The sequence below is a fragment of the Natator depressus genome, chromosome 28 (assembly GCF_965152275.1).
Source record: "Natator depressus isolate rNatDep1 chromosome 28, rNatDep2.hap1, whole genome shotgun sequence".
Lineage (NCBI taxonomy): Eukaryota > Metazoa > Chordata > Testudines > Cheloniidae > Natator > Natator depressus.
Genome location: NC_134261.1, coordinates 6,544,348 through 6,563,170, shown reverse-complemented (window position 1 = coordinate 6,563,170; position 18,823 = coordinate 6,544,348). Strand labels below are relative to the sequence as shown.

General features: G+C 49.8%; 2 protein-coding genes across 9 annotated transcripts in view; one reads left to right on the top strand and one right to left on the bottom strand.

Moving 5' to 3' along the window:
* Positions 1–18,823, bottom strand: part of LOC141978953 (uncharacterized) — a 215,637-nt gene that overhangs the window by 90,222 nt on the left and 106,592 nt on the right. The window contains exons 1-4 of one of the 8 annotated variants that reach the window (XM_074941358.1): positions 10,170–10,258; positions 9,375–9,501; positions 5,092–5,193; positions 2,439–4,742 (exon numbers count right to left, since the gene is read on the bottom strand). The exons of 1 other annotated variant lie outside the window; for it this stretch is intronic. In XM_074941358.1, coding sequence (XP_074797459.1) covers positions 3,445–4,742; positions 5,092–5,193; positions 9,375–9,501; positions 10,170–10,250 — 1,608 coding nt within the window. In that variant the 5' untranslated portion in view covers positions 10,251–10,258 and the 3' untranslated portion in view covers positions 2,439–3,444. 6 more of the 8 variants (XM_074941356.1, XM_074941355.1, XM_074941359.1 and 3 more) reach the window with 6 other exon arrangements.
* The window catches only part of LOC141978962 (uncharacterized), a 20,087-nt gene continuing 14,668 nt past the window's right edge, over positions 13,405–18,823 (top strand). The window contains 1 exon segment of the mRNA XM_074941371.1: positions 13,405–13,529. The gene's annotated coding sequence lies outside the window, so the exon portion shown is untranslated.

Sequence of the window (18,823 nt, the reverse complement as noted above, 5' to 3'; positions counted from 1 at the left end):
GTGGAAATTTACTCGAGGGAGATTTAAACAGAAACAAACGTGAGTGATGGAAACCAACTGTTACCAACAAAACAAAATCACAAAATGCAACCTACACTTTCTAAGTTACCTTTCCTAAGTAGATTCTCACCTCATACTTTAGTCTATTGCAGTGATTGCTGGTCTCTAGGAGCCAGGGCCCTGCCTTTGATGATGCAACACTGGTTGCTAGGGATCTCCTTGGTGAATGGACCCTGAGTGTTTTTCTCCTCCCGTTATAAACTGACTCAATCTTTTGTCTTTATTCGCAGAAAGGACAATCTCTTTATAGTCATATTGTCCTTTTCATTCCACAGGGTTTTGATGTCTAGAGTTTGTCTTTGATAGTTTTCCATTGGCTCTTCTGGGTTGGTGCAAAGGTTGACAATTGAGCAATACATCACATAACTGGCTAGCTAGGGACAGGTGACAATTCCCTCCCACTTGAATGGGCCTTCCCCACCAAGACCTATGATTCGGGTGACTCCCTTTCATGACAATACCATATGGGCATAATTTTCCATGTACAAACATTACTCCTTCAATATGACTTTGTACACACCTCTTGCAGTGACTAGGAGTAAGGATAATTTACAAGCTTTCAGCAGAGGTTTCACTGCTATGCTTCCTGGATAAATATCATAAAATCAGTGTATTAGGTGTGGCGAGTTTGTCAGGTCCGAGACAGGAGTTGCTTGTGAATAACGGTGACCCCTTTGCCAACTGGCACCAATAAGCTTTTGTCACACATGCACTGAGCTATGCAGGCACACCCTGATATAACAGAAAGGCCAGCACAAAAAAAAGAGGGAAAGGAACAATAAGATACTAAAATGACAATGGTTGGAACTCTCCATTTCTCTCAGTCTTTGGACGAATGGGCACTAAGAGCCATAGCTACAGTTGAGGAACCAGGCGATCGGACAGCTGGTTCAGCCCTCCATATGAGTAGCTTTTCTCACATACATGGAGATGGATCAAAATTGGAATTGATGTCATGACTTGCTTCCCATAGGGGATCAATCTGTCTAAGGCTATGTCTACAATTCAAACACTGGAAGTAGTCTTCTGACAACCTAACATTGTCTACACTATGTCAACATAGCCATCTAAAGGCTGGTCTACACTGAAAAGCTTTTTGATATGAAACGCAATGGACTTTAGCCTTTTCCTTTATATTGATGGTTGACGATTGCAGCTTTCCTACCTGCTGGACACATCCTATGACAGATGTCATGCCTTTTGTTTGCAAATTAGAGAAGTGGGGAAGTCAGTGACCCTTATAGTCTAAGTGGGTAAAAAGTTATACAACTTGTCTCCATGAGTAGTTTTCCTTTTAATAGAAATTGATTTTGAAATTAAGCAAAATAAGTGTCATTTGAAATACAGAAAATTAAAATCTATATTGGACCAATAGTCTCTCATACACTTTTTCTCACACATATTCTCCCAACCCTAAGCTTTGGAGTGAGGTTTTCTACCAGAACTCCTTACGCTACAGCGGGTAAATTAAATCAAATGAACTTTTCAAGATTTGCCATAATTTCCTGTAAAAACTAACAAAACAAAAAACAAGTCAACTTTCAATTTTCCAAAATAATTCAGATTATCACACAATTAGTCTCTTACTCTTTCACCAATAACTTCACCTATCATTTCATTTTCATTGGTAACAACAACATATTCAAAGATCACAAATTCTTGTCATATATGTTAGTTTTCTTTTATCCCCATTGCCAACAACTGAACCTTGGCTCAAGTTCTGGTTTGTCCCAACCACTTCTGTGAGCTCATATATCTCAGGATCTTCTGTCATGTGTGTTGGTGGAAGGGGTCTCCTATGTGGGAATGTTTGCATCAGGAGGAAAAATACCTCTTTTCACACTTTTCAATCTTTCAAAGTAGAAGGTAGAGGAGAAGTGATGTAAATTCATAAAACAGAAGAGAAAACTGTATAGTCTACACTAAAGACATTTATCCGTATAACTATATTGCTCGGTGTGAAAAATCCACACCCTAACCCCCACTTAGGGAAGTGGGGAGAGCTTCTCCTTCCAACATAGCCACCGCTGCTTGCGGAGGCTGGACTAATAAAGTCCGACGGGAGAGATCTCTCCCATTGGCTCAGAGCATCTGTAATAGCAATGTCAATATCGGAGAGGTAGCCATGTTAGTCTGAATCTGTAAAAGTGGCAAAGAGTCCTGTGGCACCTTATAGACTAACAGAGGTATCGGAGCATAAGCTTTCGTGGGTGAATACCCACTTCGTCAGATGCATGTAGTGGAAATTTCCAGAGGCAGGTATAAATATGCAAGCAAGAATCAGGCTAGGGATAACGAGGTTAGTTCAGTGATTGACTCCCGAGCCTGATTCTTGCTTGCAAATTTATACCTGCCTCTGGATATTTCCACTACGTGCATCTGACGAAGTGAGTATTCACCCATTAAAGAATATGCTCCAATACGTCTCTTAGTCTAAGGTGCCACAGGACTCTTTGCTGCTGTACTAGCCAGGCTACACCAGTGCAGCTGCATTGGTGAGGCTGCGCCAACATCAGCTTTATTGTGTAGCCATCGTGTGCATCCTGACGTCTGAAACTGGAGCCTGACACATTCATTGCCACATAATTTCTACAGCCTGAAAGTCCTTGTTACCCACTCAGGCAGCCAGTTTGGGATCCAAGGGGAAGGAATGTCCTATGAAGCACTCTCTCTTTGGATCCAAACGGTGAAAGACGATTGCTCTCAATCTAACCCTGGCATGCTTTGGAACTGTAATCAGTGACACTGAACTAGGAAGTGGAGTTGTACAAACAATTTTCCTTGGGTCATTGGTCACCATAGCTTCCTTTACTGGGGTGGAAACCAAGAATTGAGTGTGTACTCTTTCACCCCCAGTTCTTTCCAAATCCTTGGCCTTGGTTAGGGTAAAATTTGCACATCTCTGAAGTAGAATCCTTTACAAAACCATTCAAAATCTCAGCAGTGTTCATGAGGAATGGCTTCCCAAACCATACCCAGCTTTTCTTTAATTTGGTGGCACCGTTCCAGGCAAGGGACTGATACAGGCCTGGATCAGAATCTCCGTTAGTTACCAGAGCAGTAGTTTCTATTCAAAAATAGCTATTTTTCTGCAGCTATTAGATTTCCAAACACTGATTTCATTTTATACACAGTTTTAGCACCTACTAAGGATACATTCAACAAAAATCCCACTTCTATTCCTCAATATCTGCATCATGAAGGGGAGCATTCCCCATACCATAGGATTAGCTAGAAGAGATCTTCTGTAGGGCCTGGGTTACAAATGGGCCACTTCTCTGGACAAGCTGAGGGATAACGCTGCTGCAAACGGTTCTAACAGCTTTAAAAGTTACTATGTGGGAATCAGGAAAAGTATTAAAGAAAAAAAACGTATTGATAGCCCTAGAGGTTTTTATGGTGTTGATCTCCCTTGCAGATTCTCTGATGGCTAACATGGGCTGAGTGCCAAGAGAAGGTATTCCCACACTCACGGCATTCATAGGGCCTCTCCCCTGTGTGGATTCTCTGATGTTGAGAAAGGGCTGATCTTTGAGTGAAGCATTTCCCACACTCACGGCATTCATAAGGCCTCTCTCCTGTGTGAATTCTCTGATGGTGAAAAAGGCCTGATCTTTGAGTGAAGCTTTTCCCACACTCAGTGCATTCGTAGGGCCTCTCCCCTGTGTGGATTCTCTGATGATCCGAAAGGGCTGATCTGTGAGTGAAATTTTTTCCACACTCTCGGCATTCATAGGGCCTCTCGCCCGTGTGGATTCTCTGATGACTAACAAGGTGTGAGCTGCGACTGAAGCGTTTCCCACACTCAGGGCATTCATAGGGCCTCTCCCCGGTGTGGATTCTCTGATGTTCAGAAAGGGCTGATCTGTGAATGAAGTTTTTCCCACACTCGCTGCATTCATAGGGCCTCTCCCCTTTGTGGATTCTCTGATGACTAATAAGGTGCGAGAGGCTATTTAAATTTTTCCCACACTCACAGCATTCATAGGGCCTCTCCCCGGTGTGGATTCTCTGATGTTGAGAAAGGCCTGATCTGTGAGTGAAATTTTCCCCACACTCACGGCATCCATAAAGCCTCTCCCCTGTGTGGATTCTCTGATGTCTATAAAGGTCTGAGCTGCTAGTGAAGCTCTTCCCACACTCACGGCATCCATAGGGCCTCTCCCCTGTGTGGATTCTCTGATGAACAGAAAGAGCTGAGCTTTGAGTGAAGCTTTTCCCACACTCACGGCATTCGTAGGGCCTCTCCCCTGTGTGGATTCTCTGATGTTTAGAACGGGCTGAGCTGCTCGTGAAGCTTTTCCCACACTCCCTGCATTCATAGGGCCTCTCTCCTGTGTGGATTCTCTGATGAACAGAAAGGTCTGAGTTGTGAGTGAAGTTTTTTCCACACTCAGTGCATGTATTTCTTCTCTTTCTCCTGAGGATTTCCTGCTGTGTTGTGGTTTCCTTCAGGCCCTTCTGAGTTCCCCAACAGGAAATAAATTTACCCACTTTCTCCCCTGGCTGGTTTCCCTGCTCACTTTCTGGTCTGTGCTGAATCTCACAGGATTTTCCCCGCTCATGACTCCTGGACACATTGCTTTTCCATCTTTGTGATAATTCTCTGTGTTTATCCACTTGCTCAACATTTTCCTGCTGAGAATTCTGCTCCTCTTTCTCACACACCATTGCATCACCTGCTGTGATAGAGACAGAAACCACAAACAGAGATGGAAAGGGGATGACCACTTGTTTTGGTTTGGTCTAATAGAGAGATCAAATAAAAACAGGAACTGAACTCCCCCAAACAGGAGAGAGGAGGGGGATCAATTCAACCTTCACATCCCATCCAAATTCAGAGGGAAGGGAGGAAGCTACTGCCCCGTGTCTGCTAGGATCTATAGGAAGCCATGAGCTGTATGTACCCTGAGGATATGACCTCTGCTAGGGACAATAATGAATCAAGAGAGCTCCCAAGGGCTTTGTAGGGCATCCCAAATGTTTCCTTCAGGCACTTACAGATTCTGAGTTGGTTTAATGTTTACTCACCCGTGCAAGGAGCTCTCAGGATCTCTCTTTCCTCTGAACGCTTGAGGTCTGGGACCCACAGCTCTTCCCCTTGTTCCACAGCAAGCTGGGGAACTGGAAACCCTGCTCAGATGAAAGAAAAAAAGGAGTTCAGTTGATTTGATAAGACTTGGTCAGAGACATTCTATTAATTTAACTTCAGTGCTTAGTCTGAGCTGGTGTGCCTGGGGTAGTCCTCACTGAAAATGCCAAGGTAAGGGCAGGCTGAAAAAGGGAGAGCAGATGCTCCCAAAACTGGTGGTTAACACTGAAGTTAAAATCACGGACCAGTCACAAACTGTCCTACTGATCACCCACACTGGTTATCGAGAAGCTGAAAAAAAAAATCACACAGCCCCCTTTATTGCATTCCAGTTCTGACTCCCAATCGCCACCTAGGTCCAGTACAGTGAGAGGTTATTTAAAAATGCTGCTCACAAAATGTTCTTCTGACACGAAAGGGTCAGCTACTTTACCAGTCACTATAGCTTTGGATCTTACACAAAATACCACACTGCCAGCCTATCCTTTAGAATCTAACAAAGACAGACGTTAAATGGGAATGCAGTCAAATACAGATTTCGGAACCTGTATATCGATTCTCGTCTGGAACACATCCACAGCTGGGATGGGTCATTCAGTCCTTTGTTCAAGGCTTCAGTTTGTAGAGAAGTTGCTCCAGAGGTAGGAAGAGGGATTGAAGAGAAAATGGAGATGATGCAGCTGCCCTTTCTATTCCCTTTGCCTTGTGGCTTGTACTTCCTGTGTCCCAAACACAAGCTTCACAGCACATGGCATGGAAAAGCCTTGGAGTTCTCAGTACGCAGGCATACCCCTGCATGTCTTGCTGACTCAATAGGTGTATCCCTTTGGTTCTTTTCATGGGCTCATTGTACAGCTGATGACCCTGGATCGGCCATCAAACAGACGATGCAGTGCTGATGCCAATATGTCTTAGTGTGGCACACAGAAACACTGCACAAGTCTGGAAACACAGATTTTCCCACAAATCTATAACTCACCATACAAAGGTTATAGAAACAGAAACAAAATGATCATACTTGGAAAACCATAATATTTTCACTGACACCTTACATGGCATATCTAGCATGATTCATTGCAATTTTATCAAAATTGGTATTAATAATAAAATAATAATATAAAGTGTCTCACAATTCCATACAGTGTCACACTTAGTAAACCAGTGAATTCCCAGGACCAGCTCCCCAGGTCCTTGAAGATGCCCAACACTCTGCTTATGAGGGATTGAAATACCCACATATCTGCTGGGAACACACACAGACACACACTGTGTCAGTCTGTACCCCTATTTTCACTCTTCTACAAAATTATGATCAGTTTTTTACATAGTATGGCTTGTGAGGTATCATTTGAAATCATATAATCTATTGAATATTGTCCTGTTAAAATATGTGTAACAACACCGTATGTAAAGTTCTAAGATTTCACTGCATGATATTACTGAAAAAGTTACAATTCTGGGGAACATCCACAGACCAGCTCCTCAGAGACAGCAAGGCAAACAGCTGGTCAAATCGCCATTCTCCGGCAGGGGGAAGGTGTGAAGAAGACATTTACATTCCACCACAGGGACCACTTGAAGCTCATATCTACAACAGACAGCCTGTCATTATGACTCAGCTGAGAACTGAAGTTGCTTCTAGTACAAAGGACTGAATTATAAAAAGAGGGGAGGAAAATGCTTGAGACTCTCTCTCTTCCCATGAGAACTCTCGAAGAACTGAACTTGGCAGCAGGGGTTGGTTAGAGGGAGCCCTGGCTGAAAGGAAAGCCAGCCTGTCTCAGCATATGGCAAGAGAAACATTTGCTTTGTATCCGTTTTAGCTTGTTAACTTAGACATTAGTTTGTGTTTTATCTTACATTTCTTTTGTAAACAATTCTGACTTTTATACCTCATTACACATAGTCAATTAATATGTTTTTTTGCCCGTAGTTAACAATCTTGGTTTTTTGTTTTATCAAACCAGTGTGTTTGCATTAAAGTGTGTTGGAAAATCCATTTGGGATAACAAGGCGGGCACGTGTCATTTTCCACTGATGAAATGACAGACTTCATATGAGCTTGTGTTGTTCAGTAGTGTGCTGGACAGTGCAAAATGCACATTTCTGGGGGAAAGTCTGGGACCAGAGAATTTTCTGGGGTTCTCCTGTGGTGCACTGTAATTTGTGAGTGGCTGACTAGCAGCGCTCAATACTGTGTAGCTGGGAGCGAGTTACATGCTGGAGAATGTGTAACTGCCCAGGAGTGGCTGTTCTCACAGTAAAGCAGAGTAGAAGGCAACCCAGCTTGGGGAACTGAGGGGACACAGCTGTTAAACAGTCCAGATTGTACTGTGGTTAATGTCACAGACACTCAATTTCAAAGAGTCTCCTAAAACACAGAGAAAGTAAATCCATGCCCCAGAAATCGAAAACTCCAGACAAAGTGCTAGTCTCCCTGCCACTACTTCTTGCTGACAGAGAGGTCCAGAGCAATGAGAAGCTGGGAACAGTAAGGATGGGCTTGTGGGGTTCAGTGGAGAAAGGGAACAGGAAGGACAGAGATACCACTGAATGCAGGATCTCAGCAGTGCTAGATGTCAGGATAGCACATACTGCAGCCCATTGGAAAACATAATCCCAACTATACATATAAAATGATGGGGTCTAAATGAGTTGTTTCCACTCAAGAGAGGATCTTGGAGTTATTGTGGATAGTTCTCTGAAAATATCCATGCAATGTGCCATGGCAGTCAAAAAGTAAACAGAAAAGGATAGATAAGACAGAAAATACAATATTGCCTCTATATTAATCCATGGTACGCCCACATCTCGAATATTGCATGCAGATCTGGTTGCCCCATTTCAAAAAAGATACATTGGAATTGGAAGAGGTTCAGAAAAGGTCAAAAAATGATTAGGGTCTGGAACAGCTTCTGTATGAGGAGAGATTAAAAAGACAGGGACTTTTCAGCTTGGAAAAGAGACGAAGGGGGGATATGAGAGAGGTCTATAAAATCATGACTGGTGTGGAGAAAGTAAATAAGGAAGTGTTGTTTACTCCTTCTCATAACACAAGGACTAGGAATCACCAAATGAAATTAATAGGCAGCAAATTTAAAACAAACAAAAGGAAGTATTTCTTCAAACAACACACAGTCAACCTGTGGAACTCCTTGCCAGAGGATGTTGTGATGTCCAAGGCCATAACAGGGTTCAAAAAAAGAACATGATAAACTCATGGAGGATAGGTCCACCAATGGCTATTGGCCAGGAATGGCGTCCCTAAACTCTCTTTGCCATAAGCTGGGAATGAGCGACAGGAGATGAATCACTTGATGATTCTCTGTTCTGTTCATTCCCTCTGGGGCACCTGGCATTGGTCACTCTCAGAAGACAGGATACTGGGCTAGCTGGACCTTTGGACTGACCCAGTCTGGCCGGATTTATATGCTAGGGAATCTACTGAGTCCAGTGCAATGGGAGGGAGTAGGAAAATCCCTGGGTGTGGAGAACACTGGGAAATTAGAAGCTATAATTCAGGAGCAACAGACTCTAATTAGCGTGGAAAATCAGTGTGTGAAAAATAAGAATCGGGGTCATGTGACTTTGGGAATGAGGGACGCAAAAATCCAAGGAGTCTGCAGAGAAGAGAGATTGTGGCTATTACACGTGGGGATGGGGGATGAAGACTCTCCAGGTCTCAAGTCTTGTCACTACCAACCTAGGCCATTTTCAGATGCTGAGGGGCAATCCAGAGCAGTGAGGAGTTGTATCATCTGTAATCCTGGCTGAGTTTCAATGTTCTGCTGCTGGAGATCCCTTCTCTGGATTCCCCAGCCAGCATTCAAGGACGCCCCGAGTGTCTGTGTGATCAGTAACCCTGGACCAGCAGCTCTGACTCCAGCAGCCTGCTTCTTACACCCCAAGCACATTCTGGTTTGAGTGGAGTAGGCTCAGGGTTTGAGAGAAGGCCACGAGTAGGAAGCTTCTGTTCGTTATGCTGGACCTAACCCCCCCGTTTTACTTGTGCAAACAGGAGATATTTGACACTGTGCGATTCTGCTCCTGTGCTCTGTTCCCACAGTGTTCTGCAGTCGGGGAGGGTCTCTGGTCGTGTGTGTATCACTGGCATATTGGGGTGCTGCTGAAACAGGACAGAGTAGAGATGGCATTGTGGGGGTGGCGTGAACCTTATCTCTTCATTTCTCCTTCCAAGAGCTGAGGGGACAGGAATCCTTACCCAGCAAGGTCATATTCTCATAGTTCTCCTGCATGACATATCTGTAGAGGGCTCTCTGAGTGGGATGCAGCAGAGCCCACTCTTCCCTGGTGAAATACACAGCCACCTCCTCGAAGGTCACCGGCCCCTGAAAGAACAAGATTCCCACACTCAGTGCCTGCTGCCCCACTCACAGCCCCACTATTTGTGGGGGAGAGAAGCCAATCAAATGGGAGCTCTGGGTGGATCGCAGTCAACAGAGTCCCACTCCCACCCTGGTCAGAGCATCCAGGTTGAAGGGACGAAGAGAGAGCCCCTTGGCTTTTCCAGGAGATCCATCACACACCTACTAGCTACACACTATAGGAGATGAAACCCCTAGCAGGGTCCAGTAAGAGCTCCCTACACCCTCCTCCTTGTGAGGAGCTGGATATAAAGGGAGCGGAATCTCCCCTAGCCTGACTGGTGGGTGCCCCCTTCATATCTCACAGCAGCAGCTGGTTAGTTGGGTCAGGCTCCAGCACTGGGAGTCTAGTCGGTTTTCCCAGCTCCATGTAGGTGGGTTATTTTCTGTTCAACAAATTAGGGCATTTCCACCTCCGAATCTCATGGGTCTGTTCCTAGAATCTAGGCCACTTATTAAACAGCCCCCAGCAGGTTTGCTACCCCCTGGCCTCCTCCCTTTCTCCACCCTGTGCATTTCCTGCCCCGCTCCAACCTCCAAACCAGACGGTGCAAACCTTCCCCTCTCCGGTGTATTTGCTGTCCCTCTCCCTCCTACAGGAACCCACCAGCCACCCCGCCAATAATCCCTACCTGAACTGGCTCCTTTGCAGCCATTTCTCTCCCCTGTCCCGTGGGAGGACGGGATGAACTGGAGCAAAACATGGACGTCATTCTGCAGCCTGGCTGGGTGAGAAGGACAGTTGTGAAATTAACTAAAGGCTCTTCTGAAACCTCCACATCACGATTCCCCCAGGCTCTTCACTGCAGAGAGACACTCTAAGATTCTGCCATGATGAGAAAATGATTGCTCTCTTTGTTACAGTGTAGACATGCCCCCTCCTGCCAGGCTAAGCCCACAGACACATTTTTAACCTCCCTTCTCTCTCCCCATCCCGTAACAAAGGCTCTGAACACAATGCTAGAAAAAAGCAGAACCAAAGGAGTCACTTCCAAGGATTCCCTCTGATACTGACCCCATGGCAGCCACACCCCAGCAGGAGGGATACGGAGTCAGGAACTGGGTTTTCCTCTGACTGATCCTCATCTTGTCCACAGGAAAGTGATTCTACCCACAGTGCAGTAATGCAGCTGTCTGGGCAGATTAGAGAGCTGGAAATCTCTCTCGAAACTCTTCTCTCCTATAGCCCCTTTCAGTGTCTCTGTCTCCTATCTCCTTTTCCCATCCCCTCTCCCTGCCCACCTGGATTCTGGCAGAAGCTGATCAGGGAGAAAGACCGAAGTCAGGACTATCCCCCAGAGTCCCTAGCCAGGGACCCCAGATACCCCTCAGAGCTCCACCGGCCATGGAACCCCCACCAGACCATCACTGCCAGGCTGGGAATCCCAAAGGGTCCCCCACACCGAGAACCCCTACCAGCCAGGGACCACCCCTTCCAGGGGAACCCCCACTGGGAATTCAGTCCCTCACTGCCTGCCTGGGAGTCCCCCACTGCCTGCCTAGTACCCCCACTTGTCCTCCAGCAGGATCTTCCATACCGTTTGCCTGGGACCCCCTGATGCTTTACAGTGGGACCCCTCAGTCTGCTTGCCTGGCATCCCCTGACCTAGCGCCGGGACCCCCCCACCCCCCCAGTTCTGTGCATTGGGCATGACAGAGCCCATGGCACAGCACCACGCACCCTCTAACCCGCTGCCCCGCCTCCCCAAGAGACGCCCACCCCCACTGTTCTGCAGCCAAGAGGCCCCCAGCAACACCCACCTCCAGGACCCATAGCCTTAGGGCTGGGCACATCACAACCACCCCCTGAAGCCCCAAACCCTCCATAACTCATCAAACTAACTAGGCTGCCCCTGCCCAGTCACCCAGAAGCCTCCCCCTACCCCAGTGCCCCTTCAGCTCCAGTTCAATCTCCCCACATAGACCCGCCCCCAGCAACTGTGTTCCCTCACAGCGTCTGATAAGTGGATAGAAAGTTCTCACCACCCCCTGCTGGCCACTCACACAGGCAGAGGGAGCCCGGGGGGACACTTCTTTAACAAGGGAAGGGAAGGCCTGGAGGGCCAAAGTAGGTAAGAAATTTCCATGCCCTGTCACTAGCAAATAGCAGCCACCGTGGATCCACCCCAGAGGTGGCTACATCTTTGCACTGTGGGAAGCCACCCCTCACGGAGACCCTTTGTCATGGGGTTTGGGATACTTCTGGACCCACGCTGCACTCAGAGGGACCTTCTCATCCCGTGCCGGCTGAACCCTTTCTCTTCTCCAGCTAACTCTCTTGTTACCAGGTAGGAACCACTGACCCCCAAACACGGAGAGGCCTCTGGCTTTGACGTGTATTAAATATGTATAGAGAAGAAAGTGGAAAATCAGAGGGATTTTCTATCAGTTGTTGATATGAAGTAAAAGCTGAGTGTATTTCCCACCACTATTTGGTCAATGAATAGAGCGGAAATGGGCAACATTGGCAAACGTTTTAGATCCATGTTCAGGAATCTGAGAAAAGGTGTAAATCTGAGATTTTATTAGTAATTTACAATTACAGAGACAGAGAAAAATCTCAGGCCATATTCAATTAGAAATAGACAGCTAGAGTAAAAGAGAAGCAAATGTTGAGGGTATTTTAGATCTATCTTTGAGATTTGCGGAGACTACGGGTCACGAACTATGCAACTGATATCATGAGGAAAAAAACCCACCAAGATCGGAGGGGATTTTTATATATTATAGGAGGAGTGGGAAAGGGGGACTGGTTGGCTGGATTTTAAGTGACTGTCCAATACATAAAGAGAAAGTGATGGTCCCCCCCACTGCCCCCATTCCCCTGGGCAGCAGGGAGCCCCCTGAGGGGCTGATTGAAGGGCGGGGGGTGTAGGGCTCCCTGGGGGAGGAGAGGGGGCAGCAGTGGGGGATGGGCAGGTGGGGGGCAGGTGGGGGCTGGGGGCAGCGGTGCTGCAGTTGGGGGGCAGCAAGTGGGACTGGGAAGCCGGGATCGGGGGCAGCCCCAGGGGGGACACGGGCCCCTCCCTTCCCCGCCCCGGCAGAGACCCGGCGTCTCCTCCCACCCCCACGCCGGGGGCAGCCAGGTTGGGGGGTGGCTCCGGGCTACAACTTCCCCCGACACCGGGACAAATCGCTGCGGATCAAACGGGGGGGGGGGGAAATCCCGCCCCCCCCCACGGGAGGAGAGTTTCAATGGACACGTGAGGAGGAGGGAGAGACGGGGGGGGATGAGGGGAGACGAGAGAGCGGATCGGGGGGGGGAGGGGGGAGTTTACAGCCACGTGGGAGCTACTGAGAGAGAAAAGGGGAGAACTGGGGGGCAGTTGTGCCGGGGGGGGGAAGGGGCACAAACAGGGACAGGATCCAATTAACTCCCCCCCGCCCCCCACTTCCCCCCGGGAATTTCCTGGCTGCACAGAGACAGTTCAACCCCCCCCGCCCGACAGCCCCCTCACCCCTCAGGGGACCCCCCCCGCCGGGCCCCAGTCTCTGCCCCCCCCAATCCCAGCCGTGCCGGGGCCAGAGTCACTTTCCTGCCCCCCCCCCCCGGCGGGGTCTCCCACTCACCGGGGCGGGGGCGGGCAGAGCCCGGGGGGCGGGTCCCGGCTGGAGAAAGCCCCCCCCGGCCGGGCACGGGGGGGGTCAATGACGCCCCCCCCCCCAGCACAGACCCCGGGGGGGAGCCGCGGCTGCTCAGCCCGGGCTCCCGCCTCACGCGCGGGCAACAACGGAAGTGACGTTGGGGGTCTCTAGCTCTGGGCATGCGCAGATCGGCGGATGGGCCGGACAGCGCAGGAGCACCCCCCAGGGGAGAGGGAGTTCCTGACTCTCCCGGCAGCGGAAGTGACGTGCGGGGCGGGGGAGCCCGGCTGCGAAGGCGCGCGGGGCGCAGCGGCTCTGCTGGGCTCGTGCGGGGCCGTTGGAGGGTTTTGTGGCTGCCGGCTCTGGGCATGCGCAGATCGCGGCGGCGGCGGCGCTGCAGCCTCCAGGTAGCGGAGCGAGCCCCGTGTCCGGGGGGGGACCCGGCCTCCCGCAGCGCCGGGATCTGCCCCCGGGGGGGAGGGAAAATGTCGGCGCAGCCCGGACGTGGCCGGGGGCGGGGAGGAGCCGGGGCCCCCCCGGGGAGCGGGGAGAGGCGGGGGGGGCTGAGATCCCCTCGGATTTACCGCTGCCCCCCCCGCTCCCGCCCTGCCCCCTTTCTCTCCCCACAGCAGCGAGCAGCAGCCCGGGTGACCCCCCCCTTCCCCCACGTCACATCCCCGGGGCTGGGGCGGGTCTGGGGGGGCCGCGCTCTGCTGGCCACAGGGCCTGGAAAGGCCCAGGAAGGGGAGGGAGGAGCAAGCGCCCCCCCCGTGGAAGACTTCCCCCCCCCCCCCAAACCCAGCAGCCCCCCGCCCACCCCCACCGCCTGCTGGTCCCATTCCCAGACCCCACCGCCAGCCCCGCCCCACAGCCCGTGACCTTCTGGCTCCCGCCCCATGGGGTTCCCCCACGAAAGGGGCATCACCCAGGGCTCCCCGCCGGCCACGTGAAGGGGGGGCAAGGAGGGTCCGCCCCACTCTGTTGTTCATCGAAGAGCGCCGTGTAATCCCCTCGGATTTCCCCTCTTTTGTTTTGAACGGTGACATAAAATCTCCCCGGGTGTCGGTGCCTCTCTCTTACGTTGGCAGATATTTAGTGTGTGCCCCGTTTCCTCTTCAGTTTTGAAATACTGAGCTCAAATTTTTGAAAATCTTCCCGCTTTTCCCCCCAGGTGTCGGACTGAGATCAGGGCTCTTATGGTGCTGAGTGTGGCTCGGGCCTTGCCTGAGATCAGGTCCCCCGCCCCGTGTGCCGGGCACTGCACAGACCCTGACCGAGTTTGGGGCCCTCGTTGTGCCACAGACTGCACGGACCCCGACAGAGAGCAGGGACTTTGTCGGGCCGGGGGCTACAGGGACCCTGGCTGAGCATCGGGCCCCTGTTCTGCCAGGCCCTGCATCAGCACGAAGTGAAATCAGGCCCCCATTGTGCCAGGTGCTGCAGAGTCAGCAAACAAAATCAGGGACCTTGTTGTTCCTGGAGCTGCAGAGACCCAAGTGAGATCAGACCCCACTTTTGTGCCAGGAAAACTGAGACCTGGACCGAGATCACGGCCCCCCTTGTGCCAGGCAGCGCACGACTGCGGCCTCCGTTGTGCTGGGCACTTCAGAGACCTCCTCTGAGATCTGTGTCCCCGTTGGGCCTGACCCTGCACTGACCCTGATGAAGATCGTGCCCCACCACTGTACTGGGCACTGCACAGAATCTGACAGATCCTGCAAGGACCCCAAACAAAATCCGGTATCCTGTAATGCTGGGAGTTGCAGAGACCCCAAATGAGATCAGGCCCCCTGTTGTGCAGGGCTCTGCACAGATACTGACCAAGATCAGGGTCCCCATTGTGATGGGGGATGAACAGATGCCAAGGGTATCTCTACACTGCCATTGAAAACCCATAGCTGGCCCATGCCAGCTGACTCAGGCTTACAGGGCTCAGGCCAAGGGGCTGTTTAATGGCAGTGTAGATGTCTGGGCTCAGGCTGGAGCCAGGCTGTAGGACCCTGCGAGGTGGGAGGGGGCCAGACCTTGGGCTGCAGCCCAAGCCGGAACATCGACACCCCCATTCAACAGCCCCGCAGCCTGAGCCGTGTGAGCCCAAGTCAACGGGCATGGGCCAGCCGCCGGTGTCTAACTGCAGTGTAGACATGCCCACAGTGACAGAGATTCCTTGCCCCAAAAAGCTCAAAGGCTAAATCGTACAAATGGTGGGCGGCTACTCTCCATTTTACAGATGGGGAAACTGAAACTCGGAGAGCTGAAGTAATTTGCTCAAGTTTGCATGGAGAATTTGGGGCAAAACTGGGAACTGAACCCAGATTGTTTGAATCCTTGCCTCTCCCCTTAACCCCAAGCCCAGCTTCTGTGTGTACAGCGTTGTTTTGGTCTATGTTTGCATCTCATTGGCTTCCAAGGGAGGTTGTGGAATTTCTTTCATTGGAGGTTTTTAAGACCAGATTGGAGGTACACCTGTCTGGGAATGTCTAGGGATACTTGGTCCTGCCTCATCTCAGGAGGCTTGCGTAGACAGCCTCTCAAGATCCCTTCCAGGCCTACATTGAAATAATTCCCTTTTGTGCTGTGTCGTGTTCTACACTGAGCTGCTTTACATGGTGCCATTTGGAACTGTGATGCACCATGTTGTGTTGCAGAGTTTTGCCTCAGCTTGTTTGGTGCCCATGTTGTGTTGGTTTGAGCTGAGCTCTTTTCCATTGTGTACTTTTGTCCTAGGGTGTATTAGTTTGCCTTGTTTTGCTTCCCCGCCCCCCCTCCCCCCCCCGTATTGTCTTTTCATGGTGTCGAGGGTAGTTGGTTTTTTTGTTTTTTTTTCCCCCCTGAATTGCCTGACATGTTGTGTAGGTTTTTTTCCCTGTATGTTGTGTTTTATACGTATATATTGCATAGCATCATATAAATGTAGGGCTGGACAGGACCTCAAGATGTCATCAAGTCCACCTCTCTCGGCTGAGGGGGCACCAAGTATATGTAGATTATCTCTGACAGAGGTTTGTCCTGCCTGTTCTTAAGAACTTCCAGGGAAAGAGACTTGGCAGCCGCCCTTTTAAGACTATTCCAGAGCGGAACTACCTAGCTCTGGGGACACCTACACAGATTTTAGTGGTAAGCAGCTGTGGAGAGAGATTTCAGAGTAGCAGCCATTCGATGAAGTGAGCTGTAGCTCACAAAAGCTTATGCTCAAATAAATTTGTTAGTCTCTAAGGTGCCACAAGTCCTCCTTTTCTTTTTTCTGGAGAGAGAGGAGACCCCCAGTGAGTGGGCAGCTAGGTAAAGAGACTAAAGGTGGGAGGAGAAACTTTGACGTGTCCAAGGTCACCCAGGCAGTCCGTGACAGAGCTAGAAATAGATCCCAGTTCTAGAGCCACCGTACTGCTGTTGTGGGTATTGAAGGTCTCTGCCACACTGGTGTTGTAGGCACTGGTGCAAACCCTTAGTATATGCAGAATTTACACTAGTGCACTCTGATTGGCATTGGTGCACCATGTCCCAGTCTGAAGGCTTGCTGGGGGGACAGTGGCCTCACAGAAGCTTGGGGCTGGCTGAACAGTGCAGCTGGTAATGGAGGGTCAGCTGTGAGTGCTGGAGCACAGCCCCACAGGACTGGATGCTGACTTCTCCTGACCCATGATACACACCCCCAGCTGTGTGCAGGGGCTGCAGCTGAGCTGCCCTGCCAAGGCGGCCTGTGCATCCATGGACAAGCCACGTCTTCCTGCAGCCTAATACAATGGGGCATGGGGACCTTTCCAAGCTGCGGGTGATGGGGCTCTGGAGTTACCGGGGTCTATTCCTGGCTCTGTCACTGATGTAGAGACTGCTTAGTGACCTTGGGGAAGTCACACCCCCTCTCTCTGTAACGCTGTCCTCAGTAACTCGAGAGCATGAGCACCAGCCTTAGGCAGACTGGTAAGAAGCAGGGCACAAACCCCAAATTGGTTGTGAGGTCTTTATGTAGATTTCACCAATCAAGAATCCAGTGTAAACGCTTCAGGCACTGTAAGAGTATTAACATGGAATCACAGAGAGTCCCCTTGGGTCATCCTGTAGATCTCACCATGCAAGTGAGCTCACCTTTGTGACAGATGGTCCCTTACACCAGGGGTTCTTGACCTTTTTCTTTCTGAGGCCTCCCCCAACATGCTATAAAAACTCCTCGGCCCAAGTGGGCCACAATAACTGGTTTTCTGCATATAAAAGCCAGGGCTGGCGTTAAGGGGTAGCAAGCAGGGTAACTGCCTGGGGCCCCATGCTACAGGGCCCCCCACAAAGCGACATTGCTTAGGCTTTGGCTTCAGCCCCAGGTGGTGGGGCTCAGGGCCCCGGACTTCAGCCCCATGTACTGGGACTTCAGCTTTCTGCCCTAGGCTACAGTGAGTCTAATGTTGGCCTTGCTTGGCAGCCCCCTTGAAACCTGCTCGCGGCCCCCCAGAGGGCTCCAGACCCCTGGTTGAGATCCATTGCCTTACGCCATGAATCACAGCAATGTTCATGTTACTGCCAGTCCCAAAGGACCAGTCACTTACTTAGGTCAATTGAATCTTAGATCTCCCAACAAAGACAACACTTCTAGCCAGTCCTGTAATAACCTGTATTAAGATTTACTTGAAAGGAAAGGAGAGTTGTTTCTAAAGTTAAAGCAGGTCATCATTTTGATTCAGACGAGTTACAGACTTAAATTTCAAAAGGTAATAGAAGCTTCTATAATAAGCAATATCTCCATATTCTTTAGGACTAACCCAGGCTAAGCAGCTTGGGATCTCTTGCTTATCCCTAGAAACTTTGCCCCCCAGAGTCCAAGCAGCATACAGGTCATCAGTTCCTTCTGTATCGGTTTTTGTCCCCTTCCTGCCATGTGCTCTGAGCAGCAAATGCGGCTAATGGGAAGTCAAGAGCACACCAACAGTCTTTTGTCTTCTTTAACACCCCATAATAGTGTATCTGGTGTTGATGGACCTTTCCTGCCAGGCAGGATGTCATGCATTCTGTTGCCAATCAGCACTTCACATAGGTAAAGTCTCTCTCCTGTCTGGTGACTTACATAGCCGATGCAGCTAGTCAGATATTGACTCACAAGCATTCAATAAAGTCTAAAGACAGGTTTCAGAGTCACAGCCCTGTTAGTCTGTATTTGCAAAAAGAACAGGAGGACTTCTGGCACCTTAGAGAGGAACCAATTTATTTGAGCACAAGCTTTCGTGAGCTACAGCTCACTTCATTGGATGCATGCAGTGGAAAATACAGTGGGGAGATTTTATATACACAGAGAACATGAAACAATGGGTGTTACCATACACACTGTAACGAGAGTGATCAGGTAAGGTGAGCTATTACCAGCAGGAGAGCGGGGGGGGGGGAACCTTTTGTAGTGATAATCAAGGTGGGCCATTTCCAGCAGTTGACAAGAACGTCTGAGTAACAGTGGCGGGGGGGGGGGGGGAATAAACATCGGGAAATAGTTTTACTTTGTGTGATGACCCATCCACTCCCAGTCTTTATTCAAGCCTAAGTTAATCGTATCCAGTTTGCAAATTAATTCCAATTCAGCAGTCTCTCGTTGGAGTCTGTTTTTGAAGGTTTTTTTGTTGAAGAATTGCCACTTTTAGGTCTGTAATCGAGTGACCAGGGAGACTGAAGTGTTCTCTGACTGGTTTTTGAATGTTATAATACTTGACGTCTGATTTGTGTC